Source organism: Ambystoma mexicanum, chromosome 3q (genome assembly GCF_040938575.1).
Source record: "Ambystoma mexicanum isolate Mex_15411 chromosome 3q, UKY_AmexF1_1, whole genome shotgun sequence".
NCBI classification, from domain to species: domain Eukaryota; kingdom Metazoa; phylum Chordata; class Amphibia; order Caudata; family Ambystomatidae; genus Ambystoma; species Ambystoma mexicanum.
The window spans coordinates 169,603,186-169,622,228 of record NC_090926.1 but is presented as its reverse complement, the minus strand read 5'-3'; the positions used below and the strand labels follow the sequence as shown (position 1 = coordinate 169,622,228).

The 19,043-nt window shown below is 45.0% G+C and overlaps 1 protein-coding gene across 7 annotated transcripts in view; it reads left to right on the top strand.

Annotated features, from left to right (window-relative positions):
• Window positions 1–19,043, top strand: part of SCN8A (sodium voltage-gated channel alpha subunit 8) — a 1,610,732-nt gene that overhangs the window by 1,163,669 nt on the left and 428,020 nt on the right. For all 7 annotated transcript variants that reach the window (XM_069653414.1, XM_069653412.1, XM_069653417.1 and 4 more), the window contains exon 17: window positions 11,988–12,455. In XM_069653414.1, the coding sequence (XP_069509515.1) occupies window positions 11,988–12,455 (468 nt within the window). The remainder of the gene's footprint in view (window positions 1–11,987; window positions 12,456–19,043) is intronic.

The following is a 19,043-nucleotide window of genomic DNA, read 5'->3' as shown; positions in this document are numbered from 1 at the left end:
GGCTATCCTTAAGTGGCCCACTCCAGCCTCTGTTAAAGATGTCCAACGTTTTCTGGGACTAGCCAACTTTTACCGCAAGTTCATTGCAGGGTTTTCTGACATAGTCCTACCCATTACCTCTCTACTAAAAAAATCTTCAGCTCCCTTCTCATGGAGTAAGGCGTCAGATGAGGCTTTCTATCGACTTAAAAACTCATTCTGTTCTGCTACTGTTCTGCATCAACCTGACCAAGGGCGGCCATTTATAGTAGAGGCCGACGCTTCGGCAGAAGCGTTGGGTGTTGCCTTGTTACAGGAATACAACGGGGCTGGACATCCTTTGGCCTACGTTTCCAGAAATCTTACTCCCAGTCAAATCAACTACTCTGTTATTGAAAAAAAATTGTTGGCCATGAAAACTGCCTGTGAAGAATGGCGTCACCTCCAGGTAATACAAAAAATGGAGTGTGTAAACTCCCGTCAAGCCAGATGGGCGCATTTCTTTTCCTAGTATGACTTCATCCTAACTTACGTGCCCGGTACCAAGAACGTTTTGGCCGACGCATTGTCCAGGATACCTTTCCCTGGTCTCTCCCTGGATCACCGGCCAGATCTGATGTTAGCTAGGAAAAGGATCGTAAACCAAGTCTCCACTTTTCTTAAAAGGGTGAGAGACGCTACGTCTCGGTTACCTTCACCACCCAAGTTAAAGCCCCATTACGCCATGCGCACGCAAGATGGTTTGTGTTACATCAGTCATCGCTTGTATCTACCTGACCACAGTTCAAGGATGTCGGCTCTTAAATGGTGTCACGACGCCCGGGTGGCCGGTCATCGAGGTGTTGTGAACACTACAGAACTACTCACAAGACCGTTCTGGTGGCCCGTTCTTTCCAAAGACGTCGACAACTACATCCATGCCTGCCCCATCTTTTGCCACTCTAAATATAGCATGCAAAGACCTTTACGTTTATTGCAGCAAGATCCTCCATCAGCCCGGCCTTGGAGTGTGCTCACCACGGATTTTATCGTGGAGCTTCCGCTGTCAGAGGGCTGTTCCTGCTTTATGGTGACAGTGGACACCTTCACTAAAATGGCTCACTTTCCTCCCTTCCCGGGGCTCCCCACCGCTGCTGAGATGGATTCGGTATTCACCAGAGATGTCTTCCGCCTGCATGAACTGCCGGATAAGATAATATCGGACCGGGGACGTTAGTATACCTCCCGCTTTTGGAAGGAGCTCTGTGGTAAGTTAGGTATTGAACGAGCGGTGTCCTTGGGGTACCACCCTCAAACAGACGGCCAGACCGAGCGTCTGAATGCTTTGTTAGAACAGTACCTACACTGCTACGTGAATACACAACAAGACATGGGTTGCTCTGCTGCCCACTACTGAGTTTTCCTATAATAACTCCAGACATAGCGCCACTATACATGAGTCCTTTTTACTGTTGTTATGGGTTTCACCCCCCGTTTTTTGGCTTCTTTGAAGGCTCCAGCCTCCTTGATACCTTCAGTGGATGGTGGCCTCTCCTAGATCATCGAAGCCTAAAAAATCGCCAGAGAGGGCTTGCAAGACAGCCAACGCAGGTACGGTTCCCAAGAAATTCACAATGTTTGTGTCTCCCGTATGGGCTAAGGGAGCCAAAGTCTGGCTTTCCACCAAATACCTGGCCTTCCAAGTTGTCTCCAAGATACCTGGGACCTTTTAGTGTCCTGGAACGGATCAACCCGGTAACTTACCGTCTGCGATTGCCCAGCCACATGCGACGGATCCATCCTGTGTTTCTTTCCTCATTACCACGAAGACAAATTCCATCGACCCTGCTCACGTTGTTACCGACAGCACCCCGGAGTATGAGGTGGCAGCTATCGAGGATTCCATATACAGGAAGGGTCGCCTAGAATACTTGGTGCATTGGAGAGGCTATCCCCATTCTGAAGACTCTTGGGAGGCCGTTTCTCACCTCCATGCCCCCAGGTTGGTTCGGCGATTCCACCGACTGTTTCCCTGTAAGCCGGGTGGAGCGCCCATGAGGAGGGGGCATACTGTCAAGCGCTACACTTGCATGTCCTCTTGGCGGCTATGGTGCTCCTGGAAATATCGCTGCCATTAGAATGTGCTGCTGGCTTCCCTTTCCTTCCTCTTTGCACGTTCTAGTCTTTTTCTGTTTGCTTTCATGTTTCCGTATTTAGCCACTCCCCGTTCTGCGGTCTGGCGCATTTCAACCCCTTAGCTTTTGCCTCTGGGTTGACACGCTAGTTTGTGCTTCTCTGTCCTCCTGCCTTTATGTGGTCTCACACCGTTTTCCTACTACGGGTCCCAGCCCGCTCTCTCCCGCTTGCTCGGCTCCCCCTTCTGCCTTATTTTCTTTCTCTCCAGTGTTGTCCTTGGTTCCGGTACCTTACCTCTTCCGATCTGTTTCCCGATCTCTCTCTCTCCTTCGGGCTTCTCCGCCACCCTCGGCTCTCTGCCGTTTCAGTTTCCCTCTTGTCTGTGTTCCGTGGGGCTTCTTCTTTCTGTCCAGCCCTGCGACACTGCTTGCTCCTGCCTTTGGTCGCATACGGAGGAGCTCCACCATCCAGTTCCCGCTTTGTGGGGCTTTCTGTTCCCGCTCTTGGCCGCATCCCTCTGGTCAGCTGTTCTACTGCATCCCAGTCAGCGGTTGTGGAGAAAGAGTGCCTTTGACGTTTATCCTTCCTCTTTTCCATTTGGACTCATACCATTGGACTCATTCTCTCTTTATACGGACCTCTTGCTGCCAACATCCTGAGTCTTTGGAACTGGATCTGACTCAACCAGACACCCCGGATGAAGCATTGCATCTCTTGGATTATTAGAGAGGTTTTTTCAGCATCAAGCTTTTTCCTCTCACTGGCGCTCTCGGAAGTGGGTCCTTTGTTTGTCTTGTTTTTTAAGGCGGCAGAGTGGCTTCTTTCCATGGAAGGCCGTATCTCTTCAGAAAAAAGAAACCTAAAGACTGGAGAAAGAAGAACAGACCACAGGATTCTACCCCTGAAGACACAGGTGAGGAGGAGGGGGATTTGGTATTGAGTGATTATCAAGACATAACTTCCAACCATGACAGTGTTGAACAGCAGAGTGAGAGTTGAGGGTAGCTAGGTGAAGCTGGTTGCCACCTTTTGAAGGTATTCCAAGGAGGGGTACAGGGATGTGGTACACCCGTCGGTGATGGAGAAGGGGCAAGAGGGGTGGCAGATGGAGGAGAGACAGGAGAAGGGAGTAGTTGATGAGAGACGGAAGACACTGATCAAGAAGGACGAGGTTGGGCTGAGAGCCCTAGGCCATGACAGTGCCATTCTGGTAGACATTAATGATGCACCTAGAAGATGGGAAGCATGCCAAGAGCACTTCCTATCTGGTGCCACCATTAATGGGTGACAAGGAGAACGGTGAGAGGACTGAGACCATGTGCTGAGTCCATAGGTCTGGCGAGAGAGCGACAAAGAGGATGTCTGTGACAGGCTGCCTTTAAGAAGTTTTGACATAGGTGTCAGCAATGGGCAGGCCTGGATTGGAGACAAGGAGGTCTTTTTTGAACTTTTTCCTCCCAGGCTTTGAGAGAGAGATAGGATAGGTGGTGCTAGAGTAGCAGTTAGAGTAAATAGGAGAGATGGAGAGCACCATGGAGGGAGCGATCAGAGAGATGGAAAGGGGTAGGGGTGAGAGAGAGAGCGAGAAACTGCAACATGCATGATAAACTCACCAGGCAGCCTAGCAGCAAGACAATTGCAGACAAGTCAGGTGCAGAAGACGTCCCAGGTTGCCGAAAAACACAAGTGATGCGCTGCTCCAGGAAGGAGAGGGGGAATATCCCAAAGGCCAAGCACGTGAGTGGAGTGATCTGCAGTAACTCTTGATGGTAAAGGAGTCACAAGGTGCCAGGAGTCAGAGGAAGCAGGGGCCTCACGCAGATCCATGATGCCTGGCAGCATGATAGGCACCTGTGTGCTTGCTGACTCTTAGGAGGGCGTCTACTCCTGCATCCGGGGGTCGTATTGGAGCCCCCACTGTCTTCTCTGTCCCTGGAGTCAACAGGCCTAGGCGGTCGGCTACCACAGCCCACAGTCCTCAATGTGACCTTTCCCCAAACACTTTAAAGGCTATTTGCCTGTAGGAGCTGGTGGTCGTGGGGGAAAGCTATATTGATAAATTGCACTCCACAAATGCTGCTCTCTGTTAGGGCCTCTCCTCTGGCGCACCCATCCCCCGAATGGTGGGGTGACCAGTATCGAAGGCAGGGCCCTGGTCATACACTTTCCAGCCAGTGATGAAATCTATGCCACAGGGTCCACCTACTTGAAGCACAGTGCCTTTGCTGCGCTGTCTTCTGGGGTGCTCTCAGGGGCATCCACTGTGGTTCTGCAGATTCTATACCATTGTCCCAGCTTACTGTTGTACCAGCTGGATTCATGCCCACCACTGGCCGTGCCTCTCACTAGGTGGGTGTTTAGCGCTGGTCAGAAAGTCACCCTCTTCTGCCGTGCACCCCCGCTCTCCTCCTGGCCCTGCGCCAAGGAAAACCTGAGAGCTCTTAAGCAGATGATCGATTCTGGGTCTCTCTTGATCTCCGGATACGCAACAGATGCTTTCACAGCCCTGCAAGCCTTCCATATTCAAATGCCTTGATTTCTCGGCATGCCCAGAATGCCTCTGCATTTGTCATGATAGGCAGGTTTCTGGACCCTTCACCATCACTGATCCATGGCCCTGCTTGCTAGAGTCTTCAGAGCAGTGTAGTTGCATCCGTGCTACAGGATGTTGATATGAATGTATTTTTTTTATGTTCATGAGACGGGGGTTGAGGGGGGGTCATTTAAAAGAAAAAATATGCCAGGACTGATCCTTCCATCCACAGAACTCTAGTGGGAGGGAGAATTGCCAGTTTGCTTACGGCTTGGCCAGCCATATCATTGGGTAAGTGGGTACTGGAGGTTGTACCAGTAAGGGCTGTTAGTCCACCAGCAGACTTTATTTCATAAAAGCAATACAATTTATGTGTACAAAAATATTGCATTCATACAGCACGTCAGCATTATCCAACTTTCAGCTAAAAACCGTTATAAATGGTTAAACTCATTAGACAATTATTTCTGGTATCTTCATAATATCAAAGGCATGTCCTCGAACTCTGTGTAGCAGGCAATTCCTGCAAATATATGCCAAGCTGCCTTAATCAAATCCTAGCATTAAGATTCTAATGCATTTCAATTATGCGTAAAAGCCAATCTCAGAGGTTTATCTCAAAGTGCAGTAAAGAGCTTAGCCATGTTTGCAGAGCCAAAGGCCACAGTAAGGTACATAAAGCCCAAATAATTTGAGTTATATTCCCAAAAAGAAATTTTACAAGTGTGAGGCTTGGATTCCGAGTTTGGCCTGCCTCCCCAAACACTCCACTAAGTCATACTTGGGTGTCTCTGAGGCTATTGCTCAATAAATCCCAGTCTAAGAGACTCTGGTTATTCTACCAAAGATTTTGGCAGTTGAGTCTTTCAAGGGAAGTGGGGGAAGCATCAAGTACCCAGTGTGAAGCCCTTAAAAATCGTGATGATGAAAGCAAACTTCCAACTAGAGGTCATTGATTGTAATTAGCTTGAATATTGAAGATAATTCTGAATAATCTGAGCCCTAATATATGGTTTAAACTTGAATTATCAAGAGGGACCGAATCTAAGCCAGGTGGCTTGTTGTTTGCAGCTTTGGCTAATGCTTTCTGGACTACCTCTGGTATGAAGACCAAGACCTCCCCTGGGGCAGAGCTTGGGTCAGCTACTTCCTCTGGCAGTGTAAAATCCATAGTTTAAAATTTGACTATTTGGGATCATGCCTTGTATAGTATTATAAATTGTTAAACCCAGTTTGCAGCACTAAGCATAAAGGACAGACAAGGTGGGGCGTGCCTCCAATTTTCCCAAAGTTCAGAGCTGTCCCTTGACAAGGAGGCCTTTTCTAATTTACCACAGGCCTCTTCCTTGAACAACCTTTTCCTTTATAAAGATAAGTTGCATCTGTATTGAGCCAATCATACTTATTTTAACATTGTTTTATGGCTTGTAAGCGCTTTTTGTGCCTTCAGGCTGTTTCAAAACAACCCATTAGTGCTTGCTTAGGAATGGGAACAGGTACCGTTAGAACCGTCTAAACATTTTCCAGAATGTTAATATAGACCACCAGTATATAATCCGCTGTGATCTCTAGATCTGAACATTTTTCAATATCCTTGGAGAAAAGTATAATTAAGTTGGAGAATCTCCCATTTCAGATTTAGTCCATCAATAGGGTCCCAGTAATCCCCTATATATAATTCTCTGATCTGGAAAGTATTCAAAAAGGGTTAAGATGAAATGATGATGATTATTTTCATCTCTTGGATCTAAGGGAATCTTGTATGCGATACCAGTTGCATAATGATACCAAAAGAATCAATAATTGAAGAGGTATTATTAGTATAAAGGTTAAGTATCCCATGGAAAGTCAAAAAGAATTTTAAATTTGTATACCTGAAGCCAAGTTCCAGAAAGGGAATTGGAAGATCGCTGCCCTGATTTCTATGCCCGTTAGTGAACTGGTGGAGATATTCAAAAGCAGTGTTCTTCGTCAAGATATGCATTTGCAAAGAACCAGATTCCCATATTAAAGATAAAATCGCCCAAATCAAAACTATAATTTGTATATTTTCAGTACCATCACTCTTGATACAGCAACGTTCAATGTGCAGTGAGGTGGGACCAAATGGGTGCCATGGAAAGTTCTCATCACTGTTGAGGGTGTTGCTTTTGGGCCAGAACGAATAACTCAATGTGCTATCTGTAAACTGAGGTTCTTGAGGGAGATCAGGATTCAGTTTTGTAGAAAAATAGGTTAGAGAAGGTCCTGCTTTGGAGTTTAAGAAAATACCGCCTCAAAGAAAATGGTGTTAAAGGAGCACTTCAGGTTAGGGGGCAGGCGTGTATATTTAAAGAACGATGCCATGGAATTTGTTCCAAAGTCATAAGGTCAGCGGATGTATTCAAGATACTGCCTGAAAATGTCAAAGGAAATAGACTTATAATCGATTTAAGAGTGTTAAATAAATATATTAAAAGGAGAACAATCAAGGTGGTAACACTAAAGAAATGTCTCTACCAGTTAAAAAAGAATAGCATCCACAATGTGCACTTTAATCATTCAGTTCTTAAGAAACATAGAACGTTCCTGATGTTTGAGTTCTGGAGGGTACACTACCCATTCGGTATTAGCATAATTGTTTGTTTTTATTTGATCGAATGATACATTTGACCGAATTTGGCCAGTACCATTCCATCAAATAAAAACGAACAATTAGGCTAATACATACCGAACATGTGGAGTGGGGGTGTCCCCTGCTCCCTATGATCGGTATGTGTTAGCCTCGGGGGTCTGCGGGTGGGTTGTCCCCCGCTACCTCAATATTGGAGTCGGGGGACCGAAACAAAAGGGGGACCGTAAAAAAGGGGGACCCTGCGGCATCGGATCCGACCTGCGTTAAAGCGACGGATCTGACGCTGCAGTGCTGAAGTGAACCAGGTGGCTAGCAAACAGGTAAGTAGGGAAGGGGCATTGGGGTGGGGGGTTGGTGTGTGCGCATTTGATCCTCTGACAATCGAATGCGGGGCTGTTTTTTTTCAAACAGTTTGCCGCAATCAATTCTCAGACGATCAAACACCACCAAACCACCCATTCAAGGTATTGCCCTTCTGAGATTGATGCCAAAGGTTTTTACAAAATGCTGGAGTGCAATGGTTGCTGCTCATTTGAGGAGAATTTTGATTCATGTGCAGCCTTACTTGGATGATTTAATTGGTTCATCTACCAAGTACAGAGCTGTGGAGGCAGTGTAAGAGTCAGCGGGTCTTCTGTTTCAGCTAGAGTTTGCCATCAGTCAGCAAAAGTCGACCCTTGAGCTATCCTGAGTTTGGATGCGTCACAGCTTTGTTCAGTACTGTGACATGTCATGTCAAACCGACATATCAAACCACGTGTTACTTACCAGTATGCTAGGTTATCCAAGAAGATGCCCTCATGTATAATGTTGAGCCCTTGTTCATACTCTAAATGAGGTCTCTGCAAGAACAACCGAATTAGAAATGACATCAGATGGAAGGTGATTGGAAGAACAGAATCCTCTTCAACAGCCAAAAGAAAAGTATTGGTTCACTCCCAAACCCAATCTGGGATTCAGTGTCAGGATGAGAGGCACCTGGCGACTATCATTATATCGCACTGATGCCTGAAAGGGGGACTCATTTGGATCCGTACCAGGTACAGAGTTTCCCTGGGTGAGAACAAAATGGAGCTTTCATATCAACATATTAGAGCGGTGAGCAAATGAAGGACTTTCTGCTATTCGTGGTTGGCAATGCAGTCAGGATTCAGACAAACACTAGAGTAGCCATGTTTTACGTTTACAAGCCATGGGGAGCAAGGTGGTTATCGCAAGATACTCAGCCAAAGTGGCAGTGAGCACACAACCATCAGGTGGAAGTATCATTCATTTGCTAGGGAAAGCAACGCCAGAACAGATTCTTTAAGCCTAGTTTAAGATTGCCACGAATGGGAACTAAATAATCTTATTGCTTTTGGCGTTTCCAAAAATTGGGTCATCCAGAAATATAAATATTTCCAACCGCAGTAAACAATAAATGTCAAAACTTCATCCTCCAGTTCCCCCACCGCAGTCCCTGGGAGAATGTCTTCCGGAAACTGGTCTGTTAATTTATATTTATCACTAGTTACGTAGTGCACCTTCCAGGTTCATCCTAGTGCCTCTGATGCAGCAAGGTAGTCATAGTACAAATGTCTTTTGCTACTGTCACTCGAGCCCTCTGTCCTGTTGCCCTCTCCTTGCATGCGTTTAACCAAGCAGCAGGCAAGGCTTCCCATTGCATCGTCGCGTCACACCCTGTTGTTTTTGTGGTGATATAATTCAGATGTCTTATTTTCTATGTATATGGGTGAGACAAGTAATTTGAACATGAGTCAAGATTGCATGGATGGAATACCAGCATTAAAAGCTGTGTCTTCAACGTCGACTTTGCAGATATAAAGCAAGACTAGTGTACATACTGTTGTCGTTCATGAAATCTTGCAGTACCTACTGCTGTTAGCAAGGTTGGTGATGTCTGCAACCAACATTCATTGATGTAGGTCTGCAGGTAGAAGGTCAAGTTAAAAACTTGGTTATGAATTGTGTACAATCCCAGAGTGTTAAAAGAATGTAAGTCTTCTTTCCAAGTGCCCACAAGTTTATTAACCAGCTCCTGAATGGCAGCTCCAACAGTTTTGCTGCAGTTGATGGGTGCGCTCATTTGAATTGACATTTTCGTTTTTATTCTGGAAAGTGTTCTACATTTGCCCATTAGTTCTGCAAAATCCGTGTCGAAGATTCATACTTGGATCTCCCAAAATGTTTCAAACACCAGATAGTATTGTGGGCAACTAATCGATTGGTGCAACAGATCGCTTAACGTTTTTTACCTAAACCAAGGCTTCTAATTGCGTGTGTTTTTTTTTTTTTGTTTTCTCCAGTGGACACAGCCCTTCATAAAATGGATGAAAAAAAAGAGCTTTGTAATTCTACTTGGATAGTGCAAATGCTGTTGCACATCCTGAACAATTGTTGCTTGTTTATTCTAATCGGAATAAGGGGCAAGCAATTTGAAAGCAGTTAAGGGCTCGGTGGATTGTCTAAACATGTATTATGAACATGGTTATAAACCATTACCAGAATATGCTATAAAACACTTGTCAGGGTAAAACTCGTTTCTTATTTGCAAACACTTTTCTCCAGGAAATGTGTTAGGCAGGTGCATAGAAGAATGTGCACACTTTCAGCAAATATTGCTGTGTGCAAAGCACCAAAAGACGCTTTTGTCTGCCAGGCCCGACTAAGGTTGTTCTTTTTCCATGAGAAGTTTGTTCCCTCCATGCCAGGTATGTAAGCAATGTTTTGGTACAGCGTTTATTATGATGCATTTGTTTAATGTGTATAGTTATATTGCTGCCTCATTTACTGCTTGGTGATCTGAGACTCAATACTGTAGAAATAAGTTACTTCACTTTAACTGTGGTACTCCAGCATTGGGGTAGTTACTTTTTTGTATTCGCATAAGTAGGCTGGTAGGTATGTTAAGAGTAAACCTGGTGTCAATAATCTAAAGTGAAAGTCAACGCGGATCGGTTAGAGAATCTGGCAGCAGCACCCGAGGCTCCTAAACGGGCATACACCTAAACATTACTTTTTTTTTTTTTTTTACTTTAAATGAAACTTAAATGATAGCCATATAGGCGGACTTAAGTATGTGACTCCTTATAAAAGAACAATGCTGGAGAACTGCACTTAAAAGTACATTATTATTCAAAAGTATTCTCTATTTCTTATTTCGAATGTATATATTAATATATTATGCGTTGCTTTAGTAGTAAGGTTTTAATTATAACTTTTATATTAAATTCGACTTTTGACTCTTATTTTAATTTCTGTCGCCTTCTTTAAGTACTTTTTCTTTTTTGGAGGATGTTTGATATTATTTTATTTTGTACTTCATTTTGTGCAGTCCCTCTCACCCCCGAATCTTTCAAAATTCACACATGGTTTTGTGAGCTGAGAAGGTATTGAGGAAAATGTTTCGAAAAAGATATTTTCAAGGAAATATTTTCCTGAGAGGCTTTATTTTAACACGTTGGCTCTTTTTACCGCACATTACAGAACATGATTGAGATGGTTTGGAATGTAATAGTTTATGATGTTTACCTAATAATCCTGTTCCCAGTGCGCCTCGCTTATTCATGCTTGGTCATTGCCACCGTCATTACCAATAATAGTCATTATCCATCAAAAACAAATGGCCATAGAAAATGAAGCCAAGAGCTTTGGTGTCCTCAGTTTGTCTTTGTATATAAAGGCCCTTACTCCTTCCATGCACAGGGAATTCATATGGTGTCCCTCCTTTTGTATGAACGGTTTAACTGTCTCAACGCCTGGCCAAAGACTCTTAGAATCCCCTCCTATAGGGTTCCTTTATCTGCTACTCTATAAAGACCGTTCTGGTATCCATTAGATGCTGCTTAAAGCAGACTATGTTGTGCTTTGCATATTTTCAAAGCAGAAGAGTATGCTGATGCATGTTGGGGCAGCTTGCATTCATTTGTGTTCCCTTCCTCGTACCAAGACACGCCTTCAATGGAGCGGCATCTAGGTGCACCCCCTAACTCTTGAAGGAATACTTTGCATACATGTCTGGCTTTTCATGCAGACATCGCCCTTTGAGCAGTTCATGAATGAGTGTCATTTGCGTAAGTGCAATCAAACTGGAAAGGGTATAGGTTATTCAAGTAACTGTTCAGTCTCTGGAAAAGGGAAGCCCTGCGATTCTCGTTAGACTGCTCCAAGCTTTCACTACATTTAGTGTAGTAGTTAACCTCTGCATGGGTGCCTGTTAAATGTTTTTATTCTCCACGTACATGAAGCAGACCCTGATCCAGACCCTGAGCCACAAGTTGGTTTTCCACAAGTATTTGAGTGTTGTGTAACATTGCTTATCATGGTCCTCAACACGTCTGCCTTCAACTGCCCCTTAGTTTTGTGTATGTCTCTTTATTATGCCACTCTTCATGCTCCTGTACTATCCCATTTGCTTGGTTTCTTTTTGCACATTTTGCTGCAAAGGTAGATTGAGGGGTGGGGGGGTTGGGTATTAAAGTGGGGGGAATTAAGGAGGGGTTAGAAGGGTCTCCCCCTTTTTCTCCAGTGAATTGTGTAAAATCATTCACAAAAATGCGAGCAATTGGGCCTCAGAACAAATGTTCTCGCGCAAACATCCTAGAACTAATGATCCTAAGGATTTGCCAAAGTTGATATGATTGTGTTAGTCACTTAAAAACAAATGCATATACTTACAAGAGCACTGAATGCTGATGTCTTTGAAAGTGGCATGTATCATCTGATCATCTTCTTCACATTTTACAGGTGCTTAACTTATTTCTGGCCTTGCTTCTGAGCTCCTTCAGTGCAGACAATTTAGCAGCACCAGAAGAGGATGGAGAAATGAATAACCTTCAGATCTCTGTCATTCGGATTAAGAAGGGAATTGCATGGTTTAAGAGTAAAGTGCGTGCGTTTGTGCAAACTCATTTCAAAAAGAGAGATGCAGATGAAGTGAAGCCCTTGGATGAGCTGTATGACAAAAAGATTAACTGCATTGCAAGCCATACAAGGGCTGATATCAACCGGGACATGGACTACCAGAAAAATGGTAATGGAACTACCAGCGGCATTGGGAGCAGTATGGAAAAGTACATAATCGATGGAGACCACATGTCCTTCATACACAATCCCAATCTGACTGTCCGAGTACCTATAGCAGTGGGCGAATCCGATTTTGAAAACTTAAACACAGAGGACTTCAGTAGTGAAGATGATGCAGAGGGCAAAGATGTAAGTGTTTCCATATTTGTAACTGTGCATTGTTCATTGAATTTGAAAGAATTATTAAATTGCTATGAGTATCCAAAATTAACCATTTCTCATATGTGTTATGGTTGGTGGCTCCTTGTACAATTATGGCTTATTTGGACATTTTGCAAAACGTTTTCAGTTAGCCACAATCAGTTTACAAAGATATGCATCTGCATGTAAATTGGTAAACAATTACCATTTTCAGGCTTGTTCAATGAGCACAGTGAACTTGCGCTGAGGTGCGCACAGTCTCAAATGTCAACCCCCTTTAGTCGATGAAGGAGAAAAAAAGTGCAATGTAAGTGTTAAGGAGATTTTCTTTTTTTTGCAAATCTTTCTCTGTCTTCCTTGAGCCTCCTAGCACTTCTGCTGGATTATCTGGGATGTTTCATTGTCATTGAAGGTGAGTGGAACTTTGTTTTAATAACTTACTCACCTCCTGCATTCACTTTGTTTTGGGACGTTGGAAAACCATTTTTGGGTTACCTTTGTGGGGAGACTTTCTCCCTTTGTTTGCCATCTGTATCCTCCTCTGGCAGCAACCCTCCTTCCCCCGCATTATGTGTCACTTTTTGCTGTGTCAACCATTCACATCGAGTGTTGTAAGAAGAGATCTTTTTCTTTAGCCCAAGTAACATTTTCGTTACTTTTCCAGGCATCATCTGAGCAGACGGGTAGCAGTCATTGTATTTTACCAATTTTTTCAGATGCAACATTGTGTGCTGCCTTTTTAGTCACGGTAATGCATTTAGGAGGATTAAATGCTCAAATGGCCTCTACTCGTGACATGAAGTCCTGTTCCAGATGTCCTGGTCTTTGTTGGTCGTCCTTCTACCTTGCCAGGTGGGGGAGGGTCCTCTATCTACATGCATTTTGATGGCTTCTTGCAGTCTGCCCTCAATCGACGTTCCTCCAAGTGCATGTTTTTTGTCACTACTGGAAAGCCCTCTCCAAGTTTAAATGTTGCAAGCTCCATTTGTGGAGGGATTGGGTAAACCCCAGCCTGAAATCTGGAAATGAGGAAAGCAGGTCCAAAAACAGTATTGCTACAAAACATCGCAGATGATTACTGTGAGGTCGAAAACCTCAAATCTAAAACAATGCCGTTTGGACTGACCAACGCTGCTGCCGTCTTCCAACATTTTGTGGACACATCTTCTCAGACCTCTTGTTCCAGACTGTGATTATTTATCGGGATGATATCTTTATCTACTCGAGGACAACGGAAGCCAATCATTCTCACAACAAAGAATTTATTTCACGTCTACGGGAAAATCATCTTTTGGTCAAACCGGAGAAATGTCAATTTGGGGTGACAAGCATTCCATACTTGAGATACATTTTGTCACCCGAAAGGAATACAAATGGACCAAAGAAAGATGGATGTTATACTGAAGTGGCCAGCCCATGTACATTATTTCATATTTTAAATTTGTAAACTTTTTATGGCATTGCCGAAATGAAAGATTTTCAAGAAATGGCCAATCCCTCAGTCAGTGAAAGATATACAGAGGTTTCTTGGATTATCAAATTTCTATAGAAAATTCCTTTCACAGTAAGTTGCCATGGTTTTGCCTCTGCACATCTACTAAAGAAAAATGTGCCTCTCAAGTGGGATTCTCCGGTTCAAAGTTAATTTCGAGCCTTGAAAACTGCATTTCATTTATCTGGATAATATATTGATCTATTCCAGGACAACAGAAGCCTATTAGTCACACATTAAAGAAGTTCATTCACGTCAACAGGAACATAAACTCTTCGTGAATTTGATCTTCAGCAACAGGTTTGATCTCTCTGTCACGACAGTAGGAGTGCTGGACTTAAGGGGATACTACCCACTCTGGAGTTGCTACTGCAGTATTTCTGGTAACCCACTGCAAAGATTGATGTTCAACAGTATGTTTCAACATGCTGCGTGTGTGCCCAGAATAAGCAAACTGTCACTGCTATCGTCTGCAAACTGCAACAACCACGTCCTCCCTCCAGACCTTGGGAGATAACTACTGACCTTGTGACTGATTTAGAGGAATCTCGGGGCTAAACCACCATAATGGTGACCATTGACACATTTACTAAACAAACTCACTTTTTCACTTTACCTAAACTTCTCAATGCCTCTGAAATGGCAGTATCTCCTTGAGAGAGATATTCCGCCTGCATGGACTTGAGTCCAGCATCATATCTGACAGAGGACCTCAATATACATATAGATTCTGGTCTTTGTTATGCTCCAGTCTGGGTATCCAACAAGCCCTCTCATCAGGTTATCATCCTCAAACTAATGGCATGACAGTAAGGACAAACCAAACCGTGGAGCAATAGTTGCACTGTGTTTCCACATCTGCACAAGATGGTTGGGTAACTTTGCTTCCTATGGCGGAATTTGCATACAACAATGCCATACATTCAATACACTCGTCCCCATGTTTTTGTGATAATGATTTTCATCCTATCGCATTTCCCATGAATACCATTGCAGCCACTCATAGAACTTCTGTAAAGAAACATTTCTCTTCCATAAAACAAGGTCACAAACTATCTTCGAACATCTACAAAAATCTTGGGACAAGTCAAAAGATTTGCAGATAAACATCGCTTTCAACAGCATTCATATTCTATCGGACATTTAGTATGGCTTTCGACTAAATATCCAACTAGGAAGCTGACTCCTTCAAAGCTTTCTCCTCTCTACGTGGGACCCTTTCGTATCATCAAAGTGGTAAATCCCATCGCCTTCAAGTTGGCTGTTGCCCCTTCATGCAGAATAATACACCCCTTTTTTCATTCATCTCTACTGAAACGTGCTTTACCTTCTGCTTGTCCTCAAAAATCAAGCTATGCCTCATTCGGTCTTAATTGGTGGTGTCCCTGAATATGTGGTCCATCGGATATGTGACTCTCGTTACTTCTGCGTTAAACTTCAATACTTGGTTGATTGGACTGGATACGACGCATCTGAAAGCTCATGGGAATCTGAATCCAACGTCCATGATACCATGCTGGTATGTCGGTTTCATCGTCTTCGCCCTTGGATAACTAGACCAACGGAACTTGTAAGGGGGGCATACTATCTGAACCATCCCCTAGTCCTTGTGGAAATGCAGGCGCTTCCCACATCGCATTGTTCCATTAGGGATAGGACGTATCAGCCTTCAGTAGTCTAGTCTTCTATCCAAGATGGTGCACCTCTACGGTGCGCAACACAGAATAAATGGGAAGCAGAGAACAGACTTGTCTCAATTCAGGTTAATTGCTGATGCTGTGTATTCATACCTTTTTTTGATATCCGGCTCGCTATTCTGGTGATCCGGTCTGTTCTCTGTGCCATCGTTATTCTGCTGCTGTGTCTCTGTGTTTTATGGATCTCTAATTTTCCCACTTCCCCTGCAATTATGTTCCTGTTTTCCTTTTCAACTTGGTCCTTCCTTCAATTCTCATCCTGTTGCTTTTTTCCTGGAAACTGTATCCTGTTCAAGCACCTTTCTAGGATATTTCATCATACCAAACCCGCACTCCTTCAGTTTCCAGCGCTATCAAGGGTTTTTCAGGCTTTGCCTTTTCCCTCTTGGTTGTAGTGCCCGATCTTTTTTCTCAGTTTTCCATTCTAATCCAGAAACTGGAGTAAGAACTGTCACGCTGGATTCCATTTTTCAACCTCTCAATTATAGATCAAGTCTGGCGGTAAGTGGGCTGTCTTGTTCTTTGATTGGAAACCTTACACTTGGGTTCCATCTCCTTGGCCTCTACAACATAGACAACCTTATTGGGTACACTCCTCTGCATCATGTACTCTGATTGCTCCATCTGCACCGGCACCTGTGACGTGGACTCTAGGGTCCTCCTCCACCCCATCTCCTCAAGTTGCTCCCAAACTTAGATTCCACAGGTTCCAGACATTTATGATGTCCAAGACAATGGCTGATTATTTAAGGGCCTCATTAAAGAGCTCATGCCACAAGTTCAGTCACCTGCATCGCCAATGCCAGTCTCTTAAGTCCCAGCACCAGCCCATGCGGCTCCGGCAGCACCAAATGTTCTGCCCCCGATTCCTCAGGCTCAGCTTCTCAACCTCATCAGCCCTTTGAGGTTTAGCTTCACAACTCAGACACTACTCTACCTAATCTTGATAAATACACAGATTCATCCAAGTGAAAAGATCTGGTTCCTCAAAGTCTTCCGGGCCCAGGCAGACTCCTCTAGTAAAGCAGAGGGACATTCCACAAGGGGCTTTCATGACAGGATGCTGGGCTTCTCGGAGTGCTTGTGAGATCCTCCAGCTGAGAAATCCAAACAGGAATCCGGAGTTCTCTCCAAAGTGCAGGCCATATGGGCTTTTAACAGGTCCAGTCCTCCTATCCAGAATTGCGTTCTGGCTGAGGCAACCAAATTACAGCAGAACCATAATTCCTTACAGCCTACCAACAGGAAAGTGGATGCTCGCTACAGGTCTTTGTTTTCGGAAAAGCTTTGCCTGAACTCCCGCACTCAGCAGTGGTGACTCCCGCATCCGTGTGCTAAGTTATTGGCATCCAGTACTCCCTCTTCCACTGCGTTCTATGATGATCCTTCAGATGGTGTCACTTCTCCCCAGGGGACAAGCCCTCTCCATGAGGCTATGGTGGGGCAGCTAACCAATAGTAGGCCTATGGGTGTTAACATTCTGGAACATCTCATGGAGAGAGACTCTTCTCCTGGGGATAAGGACACCATTGGGAGGCACACCTGCTTTAACCTCCAACCCGGCATGCTGACAGTATGACCAAACCCTTATGGGTCTAAGCTCATGATTAAAATCATGTGTTACTGTGAAACATCGAGCCACCCTGACGGTAGTAGGATGAAGAAACTCTCGAAGGCTTCAAGCGACCAGGAAAAACACCAGCGTAGCTGTAGTCAATGAAATGGATGATGCACGGGAGGATAGCTCAGGGGCAATGTGCTCGCCTTGGAAGCAAGACGACACAGAGCAACACAGGTTCAATCCCCAGGTCCACACTTAGAAGCCTCTAGGTATTAAGCGTGTTATAAATAACCAAATATATCATATCATACGTGAGGGCGGATCCTACTATATCAGGGCATCAGAAACAAACAAAGGCAGAATAGTACCAGGGAGAGTACCAATGGGAGTTTTAGAGAGTGTAGAGGAAGAGCAAGAGCGAGTTGATGCTGGAGAGACGGACTCGTAGATAAGAACGGAGGCCAAGAAAGTGAAAAGGAGTGAGCAGGGCTTGGCAACAGAGGTCCAGTATATTGCAGAAGGAAGAACAGGATGGGCCGAGAGAGGGGCGTGGAGGGTATGGTTCAGGAGAACACACAAGGACGCCAAGTAGGCCGCTGCAGTGTTGGGAGAAGTAGAAGCAAAGATTGGAGCATGCATTCTGTCTGTAGACAGAATGCCAAATGTTATCAGAACTACACTGATATGATATGGCATTTATGACACGTCTATACCAAAGTGTTTCAAGGTGCGGCGAGGCATGGGAGGGTAAACGGAGAGAGGACAAAGACGTCAATCTTACTAGGCCTAGTGGCATTGAGATCGCGCAAGTGCAGGGAAGAGGAGAGGGGAAAAAGTGCCAGAGGGAGGGGGGAGGATGGGAGAGTGCCATAAAAGGGATCCAAAACGAGTAGTGCGGCCAGCAGGTGGCAAGTGCGAGGGTTAAAGTGCAGACAGCAGGTGTCCAATAAGTGTAGGTAAGGTGACTATAGGGTTGCAGATACAGACCCAAGTGAAAGGGTTGCCAGGAGGCAGTTCTCGGTGTGCAACTGGGCGGGCAGGGACATAGGCCTGAATTCAGAGGGTAGCGAGGTGACCAGTGTAGTGTCAGACAGGAGATCAGCAGGGGAGAAGAAGAGAAAAGGCGGAAGCAAAGAGGAAGGTCTTGACGTGCTTCCGGAACTAGTGATGGTTCTGCTCAAGTTTCAGAGAGGCAGGGAGGCTGTTCCAGAGGGAGGCGTCAGCCGAAGAAAGAGATCTACCCCCAACTCGTTGTTTGGAGAAGCGACTGACCCTGAGGGAGTTGGAGGAGTGAAGAGCTTGAGAGAGTTGGAGGTATTGCGGTCCCAGGCCCCAGAAGGCCTTGTGGACAATGCAGAGGGTCTTGAACTTGATCCTTGCAGCCACTGGCAGCCAAAAGAGAGATTTCAGGGCTGGAGAGATACGATCCCGGGACTTGAGGCCAAAGACAAGTCTTTCAGTCCTGCTCTGGATGAGTTGTAGAGGGCGGAGAGTAGAGTCAGACAGATTTAAAAGGAAGCTGTTGCAGTAGTCCAGCCTAGAGAGAACCAGAGCCCTGGAGACAGTGAGCTTCTGGGGGAAGGTGAGGAAAGGAAGAATACCTCTGAGGAGGTGCAGCTGGTAGTTTGACTTCTTAGAGATGTCGGAGATGTGAGCGGAGAAGGAGAGTGTGGAGTCCAAGATGACCCCAAGGTTATTAGCCTCACAGGTGGGAGCAGGAAGCGGGCCAAGGGAGGCCGGCCAGAGAGTGACGGGAAAGGAAGGGGCAGGTGTGCCGATGAGGAGGATCTCCGTCTTACTGGCATTAAGGCAGAGATCATTGGCGG